General features: G+C 38.1%; 1 protein-coding gene across 4 annotated transcripts in view; it reads right to left on the bottom strand.

Moving 5' to 3' along the window:
- LOC111147846 (solute carrier family 9 member A9) overlaps positions 1 to 14,770 on the bottom strand; it is a 536,315-nt gene that overhangs the window by 266,098 nt on the left and 255,447 nt on the right. For all 4 annotated transcript variants that reach the window (XM_022504100.1, XM_022504104.1, XM_022504114.1 and 1 more), the window contains exon 9: positions 5,080 to 5,168. In XM_022504100.1, coding sequence (XP_022359808.1) covers positions 5,080 to 5,168 — 89 coding nt within the window. The remainder of the gene's footprint in view (positions 1 to 5,079; positions 5,169 to 14,770) is intronic.

Below are 14,770 nucleotides of genomic sequence, written 5' to 3'. Positions count from 1 at the left end.
TTTCTTTATTTTCCTTCTCCCTACTGGCTACTATCTCTCAAGCTCCTTTGCTTATTCCCGGTGTCTTACCATTGCAGTGCCTCAAGGCTTGATTTCTGGATCTCTCCCCATTTCTCTCTTAGACATCTCATCTAGTTTCATGTTTTCAATATCATCTCTATGCTGATGACTTCCAAAATTATACTTCTCACCTCAACCACTCTCCTGAACTCCAGAATTCTATGGAGCTACTCAACAAGCTACTCAATGGCTCCATTTATTGACCAATACACATCTCAAATGTAACAAGTCAATGCTCTACTTGAATTGTCCCTCAAACCTGCTGTCTTGCAGTGCTCTTTGACTAATAAATGATGCCTCCATTCTTTAAAATTTAAATCATATTATGCAATGCCTTTACTTAAAAGCCTCCAGTGTTTCTTCACTTTGTTTAGGTTCTCCATGCCCTGTCTGTGTCACTGCCTTGATACTGTCTGTCATATTCCCTCCTGGTCCACATTGGTCATTTTGCCTCAGGTGGCCTCTATATCTGTTGTTCTCAATTTCTGGGCAGCTCTGCTCCAAATGTCCACATAAATCTCCCTTTTACTTCTTTCAAGTATCACTTTCTTATTGAGAACTTCCCTGACCACCCCATCTAAAATTGCAACCTGACTCCCCATACCTACACTCCTAACTCCCTTCTCTACTTTATTATTGGCCTTATGACTTGCCATAAATACACTACATATCTAGCATATTTATTCTGATTACAAAAAAATACATCCTCTACTAGAAGAAATTCTTTTTTGTTCCCTCTTCTACTCCAGCACCTTGAACAGTGACTGGCACAAAATAGGCTCTCAAAGAATGTTAGTTAAATGAATGAAGGTAAGCAATGAAAATAAGGAGAGCTACTTCTCAGGTAAAAAAAAAAATAAGTAGTAAGTAAATGAAATAATTACTTCATACATGTTAATGTATAATACATGTTCATTATTTAAAAATATTATAGGCTCATGTGTATCTGTTGAAAATAATTTTTAGGTGGGAACTGCAGGAAGGGAAGGAGAAATTCTAGTTAAAAGGGTTGGTAGGGAAGTGCATGGTTTTGCAAGTCAGCCTCAGGCAAGGTAAAGATAGCTCTGGAAACACCCTGGAGTTTGGCCCAGATTATCAGCATCTAAGCCAGTTTAGCAAGTGAAGGCATGAAGGAGGAAAGGGTTGGAAGGCAGGTTGGGATCTGTGTGAGTAGTATCATGGAGTCTGTATGGAGTCTTCTGGATGGTTCAAGGTGAGACCTCTAGGCTCACGTACTGCTATGTGCTAATGTCCATCTTGAGTACCTCTAGCAGTATTCAGTTTTGGGGGCAAGAGTCAGGGCTTACAGTATTTGTCTATTTCTAGGGCTAGGTGTGCATACCCTAAAGAAAGCAAATCACTGCAAGTCTAAGGAAAGGGATTGTTGTACATGTTCATATAGTCTTTAATAGAATGATTTGCTATCAAAATATAAATCCTTGCAGTGAGTAACAGCATCCAAGTGTCTCTATTATGCTGCTTTGTGCCTAACACATAGTGATGTTACATGTTTTTTCATAGGTTGGAGTGAAAATCAATTCACAAAACATATTTTAAAGTGAAAATGCAATTTAAAAAAGACACTCTAGTTCTTGAAGTTATAAAGGATATATAATTCTCAAAAGTCTTTGTATCCAGATGTAGCTATTGGATTAGCTGATACAGGCCCAGTCCATGAATAAAATTTCTGTAGAAACCATATCACCTTTGAATTTTATAATACAAAGTAGATTTTCATAGAGTGTCCCTAGACTTGACTAACTGACTTCATTTGTCCCCATTAAACAGTTCCGGGGACAGAGGCACAGAGCCTGTGTTACTTTTACTTTTCTCACCGACAGTGAACACAGTGTGGGGAGGTACAGAGGAAGATACTGCTCTCTATAACCATGTATTATCAAATAATATATTGCAAATCTTCCCCAGTTTCAGAGAGGACATAGTGGTAACCTCTATAATACTGCCTCAACCTCTCTTTACAATTTGTAATTGGCTTCCCACATGGAGTTTGAGCTTTGTTTGCTACACTGGTACAGATGTGGCCATGAGCTTCTTTTCTGTGAAGTTAATTAAAGGTCTGGGATCTCATTTCTTTCAAAGGATGACCTCAGACTCTGTACACGAGTGTGGAAAATATGAACATGGAAGTATGCATGTGTGTATAAATATGTATATATGCCATATATATATATATATATATATATATAAAATGAGGAAAAAGAGATAGAAAATGACAAATCCCGAGAGAAAAGAAATGAAGAAGGGAAGGCATTCTTTAAGCTCCTACTATGAATTAGACACCCAAGAAGGGAAGTAAAGGGGGAAACAAAGATGGAGGGATGCAATTATCAGATGTTAAAGAATGAACTTATAAAAATTTCCTTCCTTAAAGGAGAGCATTATAAAACCGGATGCTGGAAGTCCATTAGGGAATGCTTGTCAAATCATTGAGAGAACAGAAGGCTGTGGCGCACTGATTTTGGCTTTGTCTCCCCTAGGTGCTAGGTTGCTGTCTTGCCATGAGATGAGTTATCTTTGAAGTTCTGCTGAGCAGTCTAGATAGCGTGACTTAAAAGTGCAAGTCCCTAACCAGAGTTCAGTTCCCCAGAATACAAATGCTCAGAGAACCAGTCAAGGTCAGAAAAAAACAGCCCAAGACGTTTCCCTTTAAGCCCTAGAGAATGCTGTAGTCTCTATAATTAAAAGGATATTATATTGGAGGTTGCTAGGTATTGGTATCATTTTTTTTTAACTGTGGGTCCTTAAAAAATCTGTAATTGTGTCTTTATGATTCCCCTGATGGTCAGAGGGGGAAGGGTGACCTAGGCCTAGGTAGGTGGGAGGTAGGGTCACAGCCTGCTAAGCTTGGGACATGACAAAGACAGAGGAAACTAATTACCATTTTAGAGCTTTAAGGTAGGTCTTTAAAAACTGTTTAGGAATTCCTGGCCAATTACATTTTGCTCAGATGTCACTTTGGCTTTTTCTACCCCCATTGTCCCAACATCACATTAAATATCCTCAGCATTGTTGGGCTTATAATAGAAGATTCTCTGCCTCCATTTGTATTTTGGGGTAGATTGCAATCATTTGGTCCAATTCTTCATTATTCTCTCTATCCACACTCCTTAACCATATAACCTTGCAACGCTCTCCCACTGTGGGCTGGTGACCTGGTCAGTCTCTTGACCTTAGGCTTAGGTATGTGATGTTCTTTGGTCAATAAGATGTGAAAATGTGATGCAAGCAGAGGCTTGAAATGGACTTGCACCTTAGGGCTTGCTTGTCTGCTAGGCGAAGAGTGACAGATGGATGGTACTGCTACATGCCCCAGCCAAGCCCACTCTAGACTTAAATCCTGCAGATGTGTAAGAAGTAAATGTTATTTTTGGATGCCACTGAGGTTAGGTTGTATGGTTGTTTCTTTCACAGCAAAAGATAACTGATACAAATATCACTTGATCCATGCTCCTCTTGTCTACCAGAGTCATATTTCTAAAAATGGAACTCCAATTATCCTAAAATCACTTTGCTTCAGACACTTCAGTGATTTCCTGTTATGGGCTGAATGCAGGCTCCCCCAAAATTCATATGTTGAAGTCGTAACCCCTAGTACCTCAGAAAGTGACCTTGTTTGGAAATAGGGTCGTGTAAAATATAATTAGTTGAGTTAAAATGAGGTTATACTAGAGAAGAGTGGGCCTCTAATCTGGCTGATGTCCTTATAAAAAAGGGACATTTGGAGACAGAGACACTCATAGGGAGAATGCCATGTGAATATGAAGGGTAGAGAGTAAGATGACATGTCTCTAAGTTAAAGAATACCAAAGATTTTTGGAAAACTGCCAGAAGCTAAGAGAAAGGAATAGAACAGACTCTCCCTCACAGTCCTTCAGAAGGAACTAATCCTGCTGACACCTTGAACTTAGACTTCTACATTTCTCATACAATACATTTGTGTTGGTTAAGACACTCCCCATTACCTTTAGGACAAAGGTGAAACACTCCTTCACAAGCTATGGACGTCCTTACGTAAACTGGTCTCTCGCTCTATGGATTCATCCCTCACTGTAGCCATACCCCATTCCCTAGCCACACAGAACTAGTTACAGTGCTTCAATCAATTGCTTCAGAGATTTTTGTTCATCCTCAACTTTGGTTTCAAATGCTCTTCATGCTACCTTCCCACCCTTCATTAGACCCCACATGATTGCCTAATTAACTTCTATTGTATCTCAAGCTTCAGATTGGACATCATCTCTGGAAACTTTCTCTTCATCTTCCCAATCCTAACTAACGAGGATGCTCTAATGAGTGCTCCCCAAACATCGTATACAGATATTTCTATCACAATCCGTATTACACTGTGGATAATTAATTTTTCCTTTCACATCCTTATCCTCATCAACAGACTTGGTAATGAACCCTAAAGACAAGGTCATATCCCATGTCCTTTTATTCTTAGTATCTAGTATAGTTCTTGCTGCAGAGGGGCTGTGCAGCATGTTTTTGTAAGGAATCTATGAAGGTTCATGTACAAATATCCAAACACATGTGTTTTTGGCATATGGGAGATATATTCTGCTAGTGTGACAACTAGCAGCTGAGTTTACTTAGAAGTGAAAGCACCCAATTAAAGACCAAACATCACTTCCTTATTCTTCTTCATTTCCTTCTCTCTATATAACTACCCTATCTCACATGCTTTATAATGCTTTTAGATGTAAGTGACTGTGAATTATTACCCACTGTGGGCCTTTCATCTTCAAGACTGACAGTCTATGTTCCACATTTCTCAGGAGGGAGAGACTATTATAACTATATTTTTGCTTACCAAGAGAATTGTTAATGGTTATCCTGGAGGAAAAAAAAAATCTATAAATATCCAACCTATAATGAAGCCTTAAGCTTACTTTCTTCCTTCACTAATGAAATTCTTTCCGAGTACATTGGCAGAATTGCAACATAACCATTACACTGTGAAAAGAGACAAAGCCTGTAGTGAATTTTTTCTTTTACCTGTTTAGTCCTCATTTTGGAATCGGACGACAGATTGTTGTAGGTATAATGTGCCTGTGTGACTCCACAGAAGAGAACAGCAACTATTCCTGAAATTCAAAAACATACCAGTCAAAACCAATTTTCTTTCCCATCTAATACAATGGGTAGGGACACATCAGCTAGAAGAAGAGGGGGACTTGATGTCAGTAGAGTTAAAACTGCTAATTATTACCATAATTGTCAGTTCTTCATAATTAAAAGGATCTTGTATTGGCGTACACCTTTCTACTTGTTTTAAACATGGGTCCTACAGGATTAACCTAAAGAAAAGTATTAAGAAGTACATTCTTCTTGAGGATAAATGATTCTCTAGTCATGAGTTAAGAAAGTTATACTTGGGGAAACATGAACAAAAGACTATGTGGGCAACTCCAGTCTTCTCATAGCTAGTGCCAACTGCTTTTTTTGCATTTTATCCTAAATGCTGGCACACTCACTCAAACATTTGCATTTCACTGGGTATCCTGAGGAACCTGAAGAGGTTCCCATCATACATAATTTAGTATTGAAAACCATGAGTCACAAACTTAAGAAATCTATAAGGGTTTTGTTGCCCCTGTCAATGCCTCTACTTGCCAAGCATGAGAGAAAGGTCCTTTTTGGCCCTGTGCCTCCCTGACAAAGTTGGGAGTTCTATTTTCTGCTGCTGAAGAACTTAGTGAGTACATCCAAGGCACACACTCCTTGAAGGTAAGCTGGTATGTTCTTGTGTGCTTCCTTCCTACAGTGAGCCTTCAGCTGCTTCTAGGCTGACTGCAGGATTGATTTCTTAAGCTATCAGTATACCTAGCTTAATGCGACATGAAGCCATACATACACTAGATGTTCCTTGGGGATAGAGGAGTAGCAACCATGAGACAAACGTTGTTATTTGTCTCTGGGCTGCTATTCTCTGTTATCAGCCCTGAGTTGGGGTAGGCAATTGGTGGGGATGGCATTATACTTTGGATTAAAGATTTTATTAATTATGGGAAATTGAGCATAGAGGAGGGCTTTGGGAAAAACACAAGATGTAAGTATTCCTCAAGTCAGACCAAGGGGATCGAATTGAATTTTAAGCAGCAGAGTCTTTCTAACTAAAAACACTCATAAATTAAATGCTGATGATTCTTAAGAGTATAGAGATATGTGAACTGAATACTGACATTGCAAATGAATCCACAATAAAGAATTTTAAAGAACCAAGCTTTTAATTTTTTTTTTGTACTTAGACTGTATGTTTCTATTTATATGGTGGTTATTACTTGGATTCAGTTTGGATAAAGTATTGCTAAGATATATTTACTTATACAAGTGCATAGACATTTACATGTCTTATATCCTTTTAATTTGCTTCAAAATTTTAGGCAACAGAATGACTAGGAAATTTTGCCAAGAAATATATATGCAGTAAGCATTCTATAGATTTTTGGGTAACTTTTCAGTTTCTTAGCCTTTCTTCAAAAATTCTAAGAAAAGGATGCTTATAAACATTGTGTATTACTCTTCACAAAAATTCTATTAAAAAACAACCAATACCTGGGAAAGTTTTAGGGTACTGAAGCACTTTAAGTACTTTGAGGCACTAGGAAGATTGCCATGCATGTTGTTTTGTTATCAAATATTTTTCTTTCCTTATTTAAAAATGTAATTTACCTATCTCTGCTGATTCTGTAGTCCGATGGAGATTTTTCTGGGTGAGGTTTAGCTGACCCTCCCACTGATGTGGAAACGTTTTGATTGTATATTGATTTGCAGAGTGGTGGTGAATAAAAAGGGTGTAGTGCATAAATGTATTCTGAGAACAAGAAGTGGTAACAAAGAAGTGTTATAAAGGAGAGGGAGAGGATTTAAGTCTGGCTGAACGCCTATGGTGGGCCAAGAACGCACCGTTGTTGTTGTTGTTGTTGTTGTTGTTTTACATCATCTTATTTATTGCATTGATTTATTATTTCACAATAGGCTTAGTACTATTAACCAGCTCTTCCTACTGTCTTCCCCTTCTCAGTAATAGCATCTCCATTCTTCTTGCTGCTCAGGCCAAAATTCAGGATCACCCTTTGCTTTTCCTCTCTCTGCATTTCAGTGATTTTGTTGTCTTGTCCTTTGAAACTTACCTGAATCCAGCCACTTCTCAACACTGCCTCCCCTAACATCCTTTTCCAAGCCACCGTTGTTGTTTTTTGCCCAGATTACAGATTCCTTATTGGTCCCCTTGTCTCCCCTGTTAGGCTCCCGCAATCTAGCTTCCATCCAGCCACAGTGGTTCTTTTAAGACAATTGAGATCATGTGAGATCATGTCAGTTCTCTTCCCTAAACTTTGGAATAGATCCCCATGACTAAAAGGCCCTGTAGGATCTAGTTTGGCCCCCTTCTTCCCTTCCCACAGGTCTCTAAGCTCATCTCCTACTATACTCATCCCTTGCAGTACACTCTATCCTTGCTAAGCACATTCCACTGCAGGGCCCTTCAGTTTCTGATTCCTACTATTTGGAAAGCTCTTCAGATATCCACATGGCTCTCTCCTTCCCTTAAGATGTTACACTCTCAGACATGTCTTCTGCATGCATTCTATAAAAATGATCCCTTCCATCATTCTCTATTTGCCTATCTTTCTTTGTTCTTTTTGATATTATTTATTGCCACCTAACATTTTGTAAATTCCTGTGTTTATTTTCTGCCTTCCAGAATGGCAAAGGAAAGCTCATTGAGTGCAGGGGGATTCACTGGTCCCTAACCCTCTGAGCAAAGCCAGGCACATGGTAGGCATTCAGTGAATATTTGCTGAATAAATTAATGCATATTCCTATTCCCATGTAACAAGTAAGAAACAAAAGTAATTTACTTAAGGTCACCTTGAAAGTGGCAGAACTGAGATTTCAAAAATTTAACAAACTCCCTGTGCTTTACTGCCTGTACCAGTCCATCTGTGAATGTTTTAAGGTAATCTTAAGCCATCTAAAAAATATCATTTCTGATGTCCCAGAGAAATTGAGATAGGATGATGAAGATTATATATCCAAAGAGGCTGGTATCTTGTTTGAGGATACATTCTCTAGTAGCTCCACTGGTTTCGTTTCCTTGCTTCCATTAGAACACTAGCAGGCAATGCCTCTGCTAATAGTTTTTTTTTTTTTTTTTTTTTGAGTTGTGTATACAGATGCGTCACACAAACAAACAAATGAGAAGTGTGGCTATATGACCAGAGGCTTGGTGTTTTAATTAAAGTATAACAACTGACTTGATCTAACCTTCAGCATTAGCCTACATAATCATAATTCTATACCTTAGTATTAATTAACTCACACAAATTACTGTAATTAGTATGACTTTTACAAGCCAAAACATATTTTGAAAATGTCTCATCTAAAAACACCTCTAAATTCTCTGCCATTTAAGTGGATTCAGAGTTGAGGGTTTTCTCTCTTACAAAAGTGCATGTTAGGGCGCCTGGGTGGCCCAGTTGGTTGAGCAACTGCCTTCAGCTTGGCTCATGGTCCTGGAGTCCCAGGATTGAGTCCCACATCACGCTCCGTGCTTGGCAGAGAGTCTGCTTCTCCCTCTGACCCTCTCCCTTCTCATGCTCACTCTCTCTCTCTCTCAAATGAATAAACACAATCTTTTTTGGAAAGTGCATTTTAGCTGTCTTTGTATTTTTGCATCGCTATGCCTGCCAGCACTAGTTGTCCGACTGTTAGGTGGGGCCCTAGGCAGCTCTCTTACATGCCTGGATCTCAGATTCTCGGGTCTACAGGGGGATGGAGGGCACAAAGTGCTCTCTGTGTGAGTCAGCAAACCAGTGTCTTGGCTCCAAACACACCTGCCTGTGCTCTCCCTGTGATCCAGGGGCTGGGGCTCTGCAGACCGCATCTTCCTTCTCCAGAGCCTGCTAAGCTCTGCTGAGATGAGCCCCAGACGGAGGCTGGGATTTAAGAGGAGGAGAAAAGGCCTTGCTGCCTTCTTGTTTGCCTATTGCTCCCGTCAGCAGCATCTCAGCAGTGGTTCTTCACCATAGCTTCCAGTTGGTTCCAGCCTCACAGGCCTTCCTCAGATTAAAGCAATAGCCAGCCAGTGACCTCAGAGGTCTGGGTCAAAGCTCCAGCAGTTCCCTCTTAAGAACTTATAGATTCTCTTCCATTTGGCCTTCCTGACCCAGGGTTCACACTTGCTTCTGGCAATTACTACCTGTATGGCCTCAGTGCCCCCTTTGTACTTTTTCAACTCTCTACCATCTGTACACCTAATCTCCCGCATTAAACTCTGGGCATAGCCAGCTGGTTTCTCTTTTCCTGACAGAATCCCGACCAGTACTCACTTGTGTGTCCCTTCTCATTCTAACCATTAATGGTTCCCGGAAACCACTGAAGTTTTGTCACCTAGAAGTAAGATTTTTCCCCATATCGTCCTGTCATAACTGGACAATAGAGGATGCCAGTGGCAGCTGAGATGCTGTGCCAAGTCCCAGAGGACTGGACTCAGTCTCCTTTCAATTCTACTTATTGTTAAAATTGTCATTTTAAAAAAGTGTGAGTTTGATCCACTAGATTAGAACAAGAGACTTGGGGGAAGGAAATAAGTTAGGCCTAGAACTATTAAAGACGCTTGGGTTATACTTGGACATGTGTCTTCTGACTCCAAATCATATGATCTTTCCAAAATATGAGCACTATCCTATAGTGTGGCTGCCTTGAAGTGTGAGAAATTCCCTATCATTTGAAATTTTGGGGCCAAACCAAATGTTTGAATGATTATCTGCCAGAGCTGCTGTGGGAAAAAAACTCTTTTCATAAAGGGTCTGGTTATCCTCCAGTTCCCTGGGTCTATCATTTTCCTATATACTATTTTATTAATTCACTAGGATTAACATCTCAATTTAACCTTTTTTTTTTTTTTTTTTTTTAGGATGAGGAACTAATGCTGGTTCCAAATGAAACCTTTAGACATTTGAGTAGAGGTGGCCCAGCTTAACTTTCTCAAAAGGTAAAGGCAAAATAAACTCCTGGACCATCAACTATCCTTTTAGGGAGAAAACTCTTATAAAATAAAATTTTAAAACACATCATTACCATACCTTCTAATCATAAAAACTTAATTTTTTTCAAGTGAGCTATGAGATTTAAAGATAAACTCAGGAAGTCTCCTCTGTGTAGAAAAAAGATGTTTCTGGGTCTTTAGATCATGAACTTTCAGGTCAAAGGACATTGAATACGGTGAATTCTGATGTTGGTGTCCAAGTGACAGAAGCAGCTCACCTCAGAGAAACCCACTTCCTTTCTTTTCTTCCTTGCTGTTTCTTCCCCCTCTGTTTTGCTTGTCCTTGTCATTTCCTGGTTAATTTACAGCACATCCTACTGTCCTCCCCCTACAGCGGAATCTTCTTGACCCCACCTGAAAGCTCAGCTATGGCCCAAGAATCTGGATTAGGCAAGAGAGATTTCAAAACTCCACCTAATGCCTCTGGAATGTTAATGTACATTGGAATCACTTGGGAATCTTGTAAAATGCAGATTCTTCTCCAGTAGGTTTGGAGTGGGGCCCATGATTCTGCATTTTATACTACCAGGGATGTCTGTGCCACTGATCCTAGCATCTCACTTTGAGAAGCAAATCTCTGACCAACGCTTTAGTATTAAGTCTCAGTTCACCACCTCTTCTATGGCTTGCTTTGACCTTGTGTGGTCCAAAATGTTTTTTACTAACTATACAAAAAGTTTTAAAATTATATTCCTGTGTTTTTAGTTTCTATTTTTCTTTCCATAACTTCCCAGAATTGACAAGATTCCATAAAATAATTTCAGTTTGATGGAACAATTATCTATCAAGGACATTTGAGGAGTTTACGTTTTTTTATATTAGTATTATTTATGGAAAATTTGGAATAAAATTGATAATATATTTTTCTATCAAACTGTTTAATAATTTTCCCCTTCAGAAAAAAGCAAATAAATCACAGTCTTCAATCACAATATTAAAAAATTGGAAATTAACAAAAAAGCATATCTACAAAAATGTATCCATTAGGGATTTTTAACTGTATTCTTCTAGATGAAATTAGAGTTGAAGATGAAATCAAATTTGCAATTTGAGCTTATGTAGAAATAAATAACAGTGAGTGTAGAGTACACTTCTTATCAAAATCAATGAGATGAAACCAGATTATTCAGAGGGAAGTTTACAGACTTGTATGCATTCCATTAAGGGAAAAAAAAAAAAGAATTGGATGATTTACCTCAAGAAGCTAGACAACAGACATAATAATGGACCCAAAGAAAGTAGAATTAAAAGCCCAATAAAAGAAAAATGAAAACAAAATGGTCAAAGAGAACATGTAAGACCTAGATTTGGTCAGTAAAATTAAGAGTTATAAAGTAATTGTGTGGTTTATGCCTCTCAGGGCCTGGGGTCTGTCAGATCTCCACCCTTCTCAGGCTGCCATTCTCTGGTTATGGTTATAGGTAGAAAATGGGTGACACTGGCCATTGGCTTCACCCATCTAAGAGTCAATTTTCTCATTTGGATAGTATCGAATCTGTCTTAGAGGTCTGTTCTCAGTATAAAGCTATATCACGGATATTAACATGCTTCATAAAATAAACATTAATAAGTACATCCTAGATTTTACTATAATTACTAGAAGTAGATGAAAGAAGACATGAAAAGAAGGAATAACTTAGCTGATTCCACAGATAGACACAATACTTCCTGTTTAATACATTGCTGGGGGAAGAAGTACAAAGGATCTAGTACATGTCTTGTATATTCTATACCCTTAATTATTATTTTTTGCCATTTCTTCCACAGTAATTCCTGTGTCAAGAAAAACCAAATGAAAATGTGCTCCTTATTCCTAATAATCCAAACTTAGACAATTTTCAGTAATACTAGAGTTAAGGTACTAGATTTTTGCAAGTTATCTTGGGTATCTGCTATCATCTACTCAAATCCTATTTATCTATGGATGTCATTCAGTGAGCAAACACAGGTTATGGCTATGGGGGACACAAGGCCGAATAAAGCTGGTCTTAGACCTCAAGCAGCTTTATGTCTTCTCACAGAGACAACATGTACACAAAGACATCTAATAGCAGGTATAATGTAGTTGGCGACAAGAAAACAGAAATCCTGAGAGATTACGATTTCTTTTGGGCTGGGGAAGGGGCAAGAGGAGTGGGAAAATTTTTCCTAAAAGATGCAGAGGTATTTGGGTGTTGAAAAATGACAAGAGTTTGAGGATGCTGAGTCAGAAGTAGGGAATTCAATGTGAGTGAAGGGAGAGAGGCAGGAGACTGTGGGGCATGTGTGAGAAACATGCAGTTTACCTGCACGCTTTGGGTTTTAATCAATTATAGGTTAGGACATAAATACAAATAGAATTAATTAATTAATTAATCAATTACATTTTCTAAAAAATACTTATTAAAAGAAACAATTATTAAACTGTATTAATTGTCAAACTAACTGCTATAAGCACAAAAGCATTTGTCTTACATGTTTTATTAGTTCTTTTATAAAAATCAGAAATATGAAACATCCAGTATGTCTGTCCTATGCGGACAAACATGACTACATTTTTCTTCCCAACAAAAATAAAAACTGATCATTCTTTTTCCATCTCTGCTGCAAAAACAAGCAATCACTAAGTGCAATAGCTACATTGCATGTCTAAGATTTTGGATTCAAGTTCTATTTATGGGGTCCTGTGGCAATGACGGATGGAATCAAGTCCATACATCTGAGTCCAAAGAGAGGGGAATGTGCTCACAAATACCCGAGATCTGAAAGAAACCAAGAAGTGGCCTAGAAAATATAATAATACTCTCTGACTCATGTGTATGCACAAGATTGCCCTTCACTGTTTGCACAGTGAGACTTCAGTAGTGTACAAGATCCTGAAAGGGCTGGTTGTAGGGACTCATTTGTGCAATTTTAAACAAAAACTAGAACCAATATTTTATGACACTAGCTAAAAGAGCTGTTTGAGAAACCACAAAGAAGTACACAGTTAAATTCAAATTAATTGGCAAGTAAGGAAATTTAGAAAACAGCATGAGGAGGTCCATAATTCTTTGGGAAAAATAATGATTCTGCTGGCAAGGACATTCTTTCCACAGAGATCAATTTTCATAGGACAATTAACATATGGTTAATAGAGTGCCATGTACGCTGTTGTCCTTGATTCCCATTTCTGGACCCTTTCAGAGAGCATTAGTACTACTAAATATTGTCTATGTCTATGTCTAGGCATCTATATAAACATAAGCTTACATGATCAAGGTTCAGTGTGTGATTGTAAATTATATAAGGAAAAATGTACTACAGTGGACATCAAGAGGCCTGGGAACTATCTGGTTGCAGTTCATCCACTTGGATGACTTGTGCAATTTAAATTCATTGCCTGGTCCATTGTCTTCTTCTCAATGAATTAAAGAAGATGGTCTGCATTAGTATTCATTAAGTTGGAATATACAAGAAAACCCATTGAAAGATGAAAGAAAATATAAAAACATCAGTTTTTAATTAAACTTTTTGTGTATTTTCAAGTATGTAAGTACTTTTGTGGGCAAAAATTATACTTGTCTGCAAATAAGGGAATGATAAAGCTATTTTATTTTATTTTTGGCCAATAAGGGTCAAGAGACTCTGGCAAACACTGCTCTAGAAGATCTCTAAGTGCTTTTCAATCTTAAATGTCTGTGATCTGAGTGGATCAGTGTTTACATTTGCTTCAAGGTCTGCATATATGGAATTGAAGAATTACATGGGGCCCCTCAGCTTCATGTTGACTTCCTGTCAGTTAGATTACCAGGAGTCTCCCTCTTGACCTAGATCTCCTTAAGCACTGGGTCTACACCCTCCCTCTTTGTATTGCCCCCAATTCCCATAACAGTGCCCACAGGCATCAGGCGTGGAAATGCAGATTGGTCAAAAGAATGAATCTCTATTTCAAAAAATATTCCTCTGCTTTGAAAAGAGAATGCAAGAGAAATTAGTTTTTGATCCTCACATACAAATAGATGTTTATCTGGATTTATTAGTGGCAGGGTCCATTTTCTCCTAATATTTAAATTTTCTTATTCAAGAGTATTGATTGTCACCTACACTCTTTGTTACTGATAACATTATTCAGTAATTCTTTTTTCATTAAAAGTTGATGAAGCCTTCAGATACAGAAGCTGAAAAATAAACGTCTGTCACAAGGAGCATGATTTTCTTTGACATTAAATGCAGACTTGAGGGGTTTCTAAGACTAAAGAATATTGCATTTTTGGACAGCATATATTGATTATATTATCAGAACACAGAGATTGAGAGAGAAAGAAAAAATGTGTCTTGCTTTCAGATGGTACTCTGTGGGGTTTTAAAGTTGATGGGTTATTTTTATATGCCACGCTTTTATTTATTTTTGATCTAGTAAAAAGAGACATTTCTGACAGGTTTCCTACTACCACCGCTGAACGTGAACCTGGAACTGAGAAGTCAAAGATTTAAAGAAATGGAAAACTCCTTCAGGGAATATGAAAGATTCCAAGTTTCCAAAGAGCACAATTACTGTCTAGCTCACCATATTTGGCAATGCCACAGTTGGCAGATTAATCATGAGTCTGTGGAATATAAGAAAATCAATATAAAAGATAGCACAAATCTATGTTCTTATTCCTGGTTTCTCCA

This window comes from Enhydra lutris, unplaced genomic scaffold (genome assembly GCF_002288905.1).
Source record: "Enhydra lutris kenyoni isolate GAN:26980312 unplaced genomic scaffold, ASM228890v2 scaffoldscaffold2, whole genome shotgun sequence".
NCBI lineage: Eukaryota > Metazoa > Chordata > Mammalia > Carnivora > Mustelidae > Enhydra > Enhydra lutris.
The sequence above is the reverse complement of the archived record's forward strand: the minus strand, read 5'-3'. Positions and strand labels throughout refer to the sequence as shown.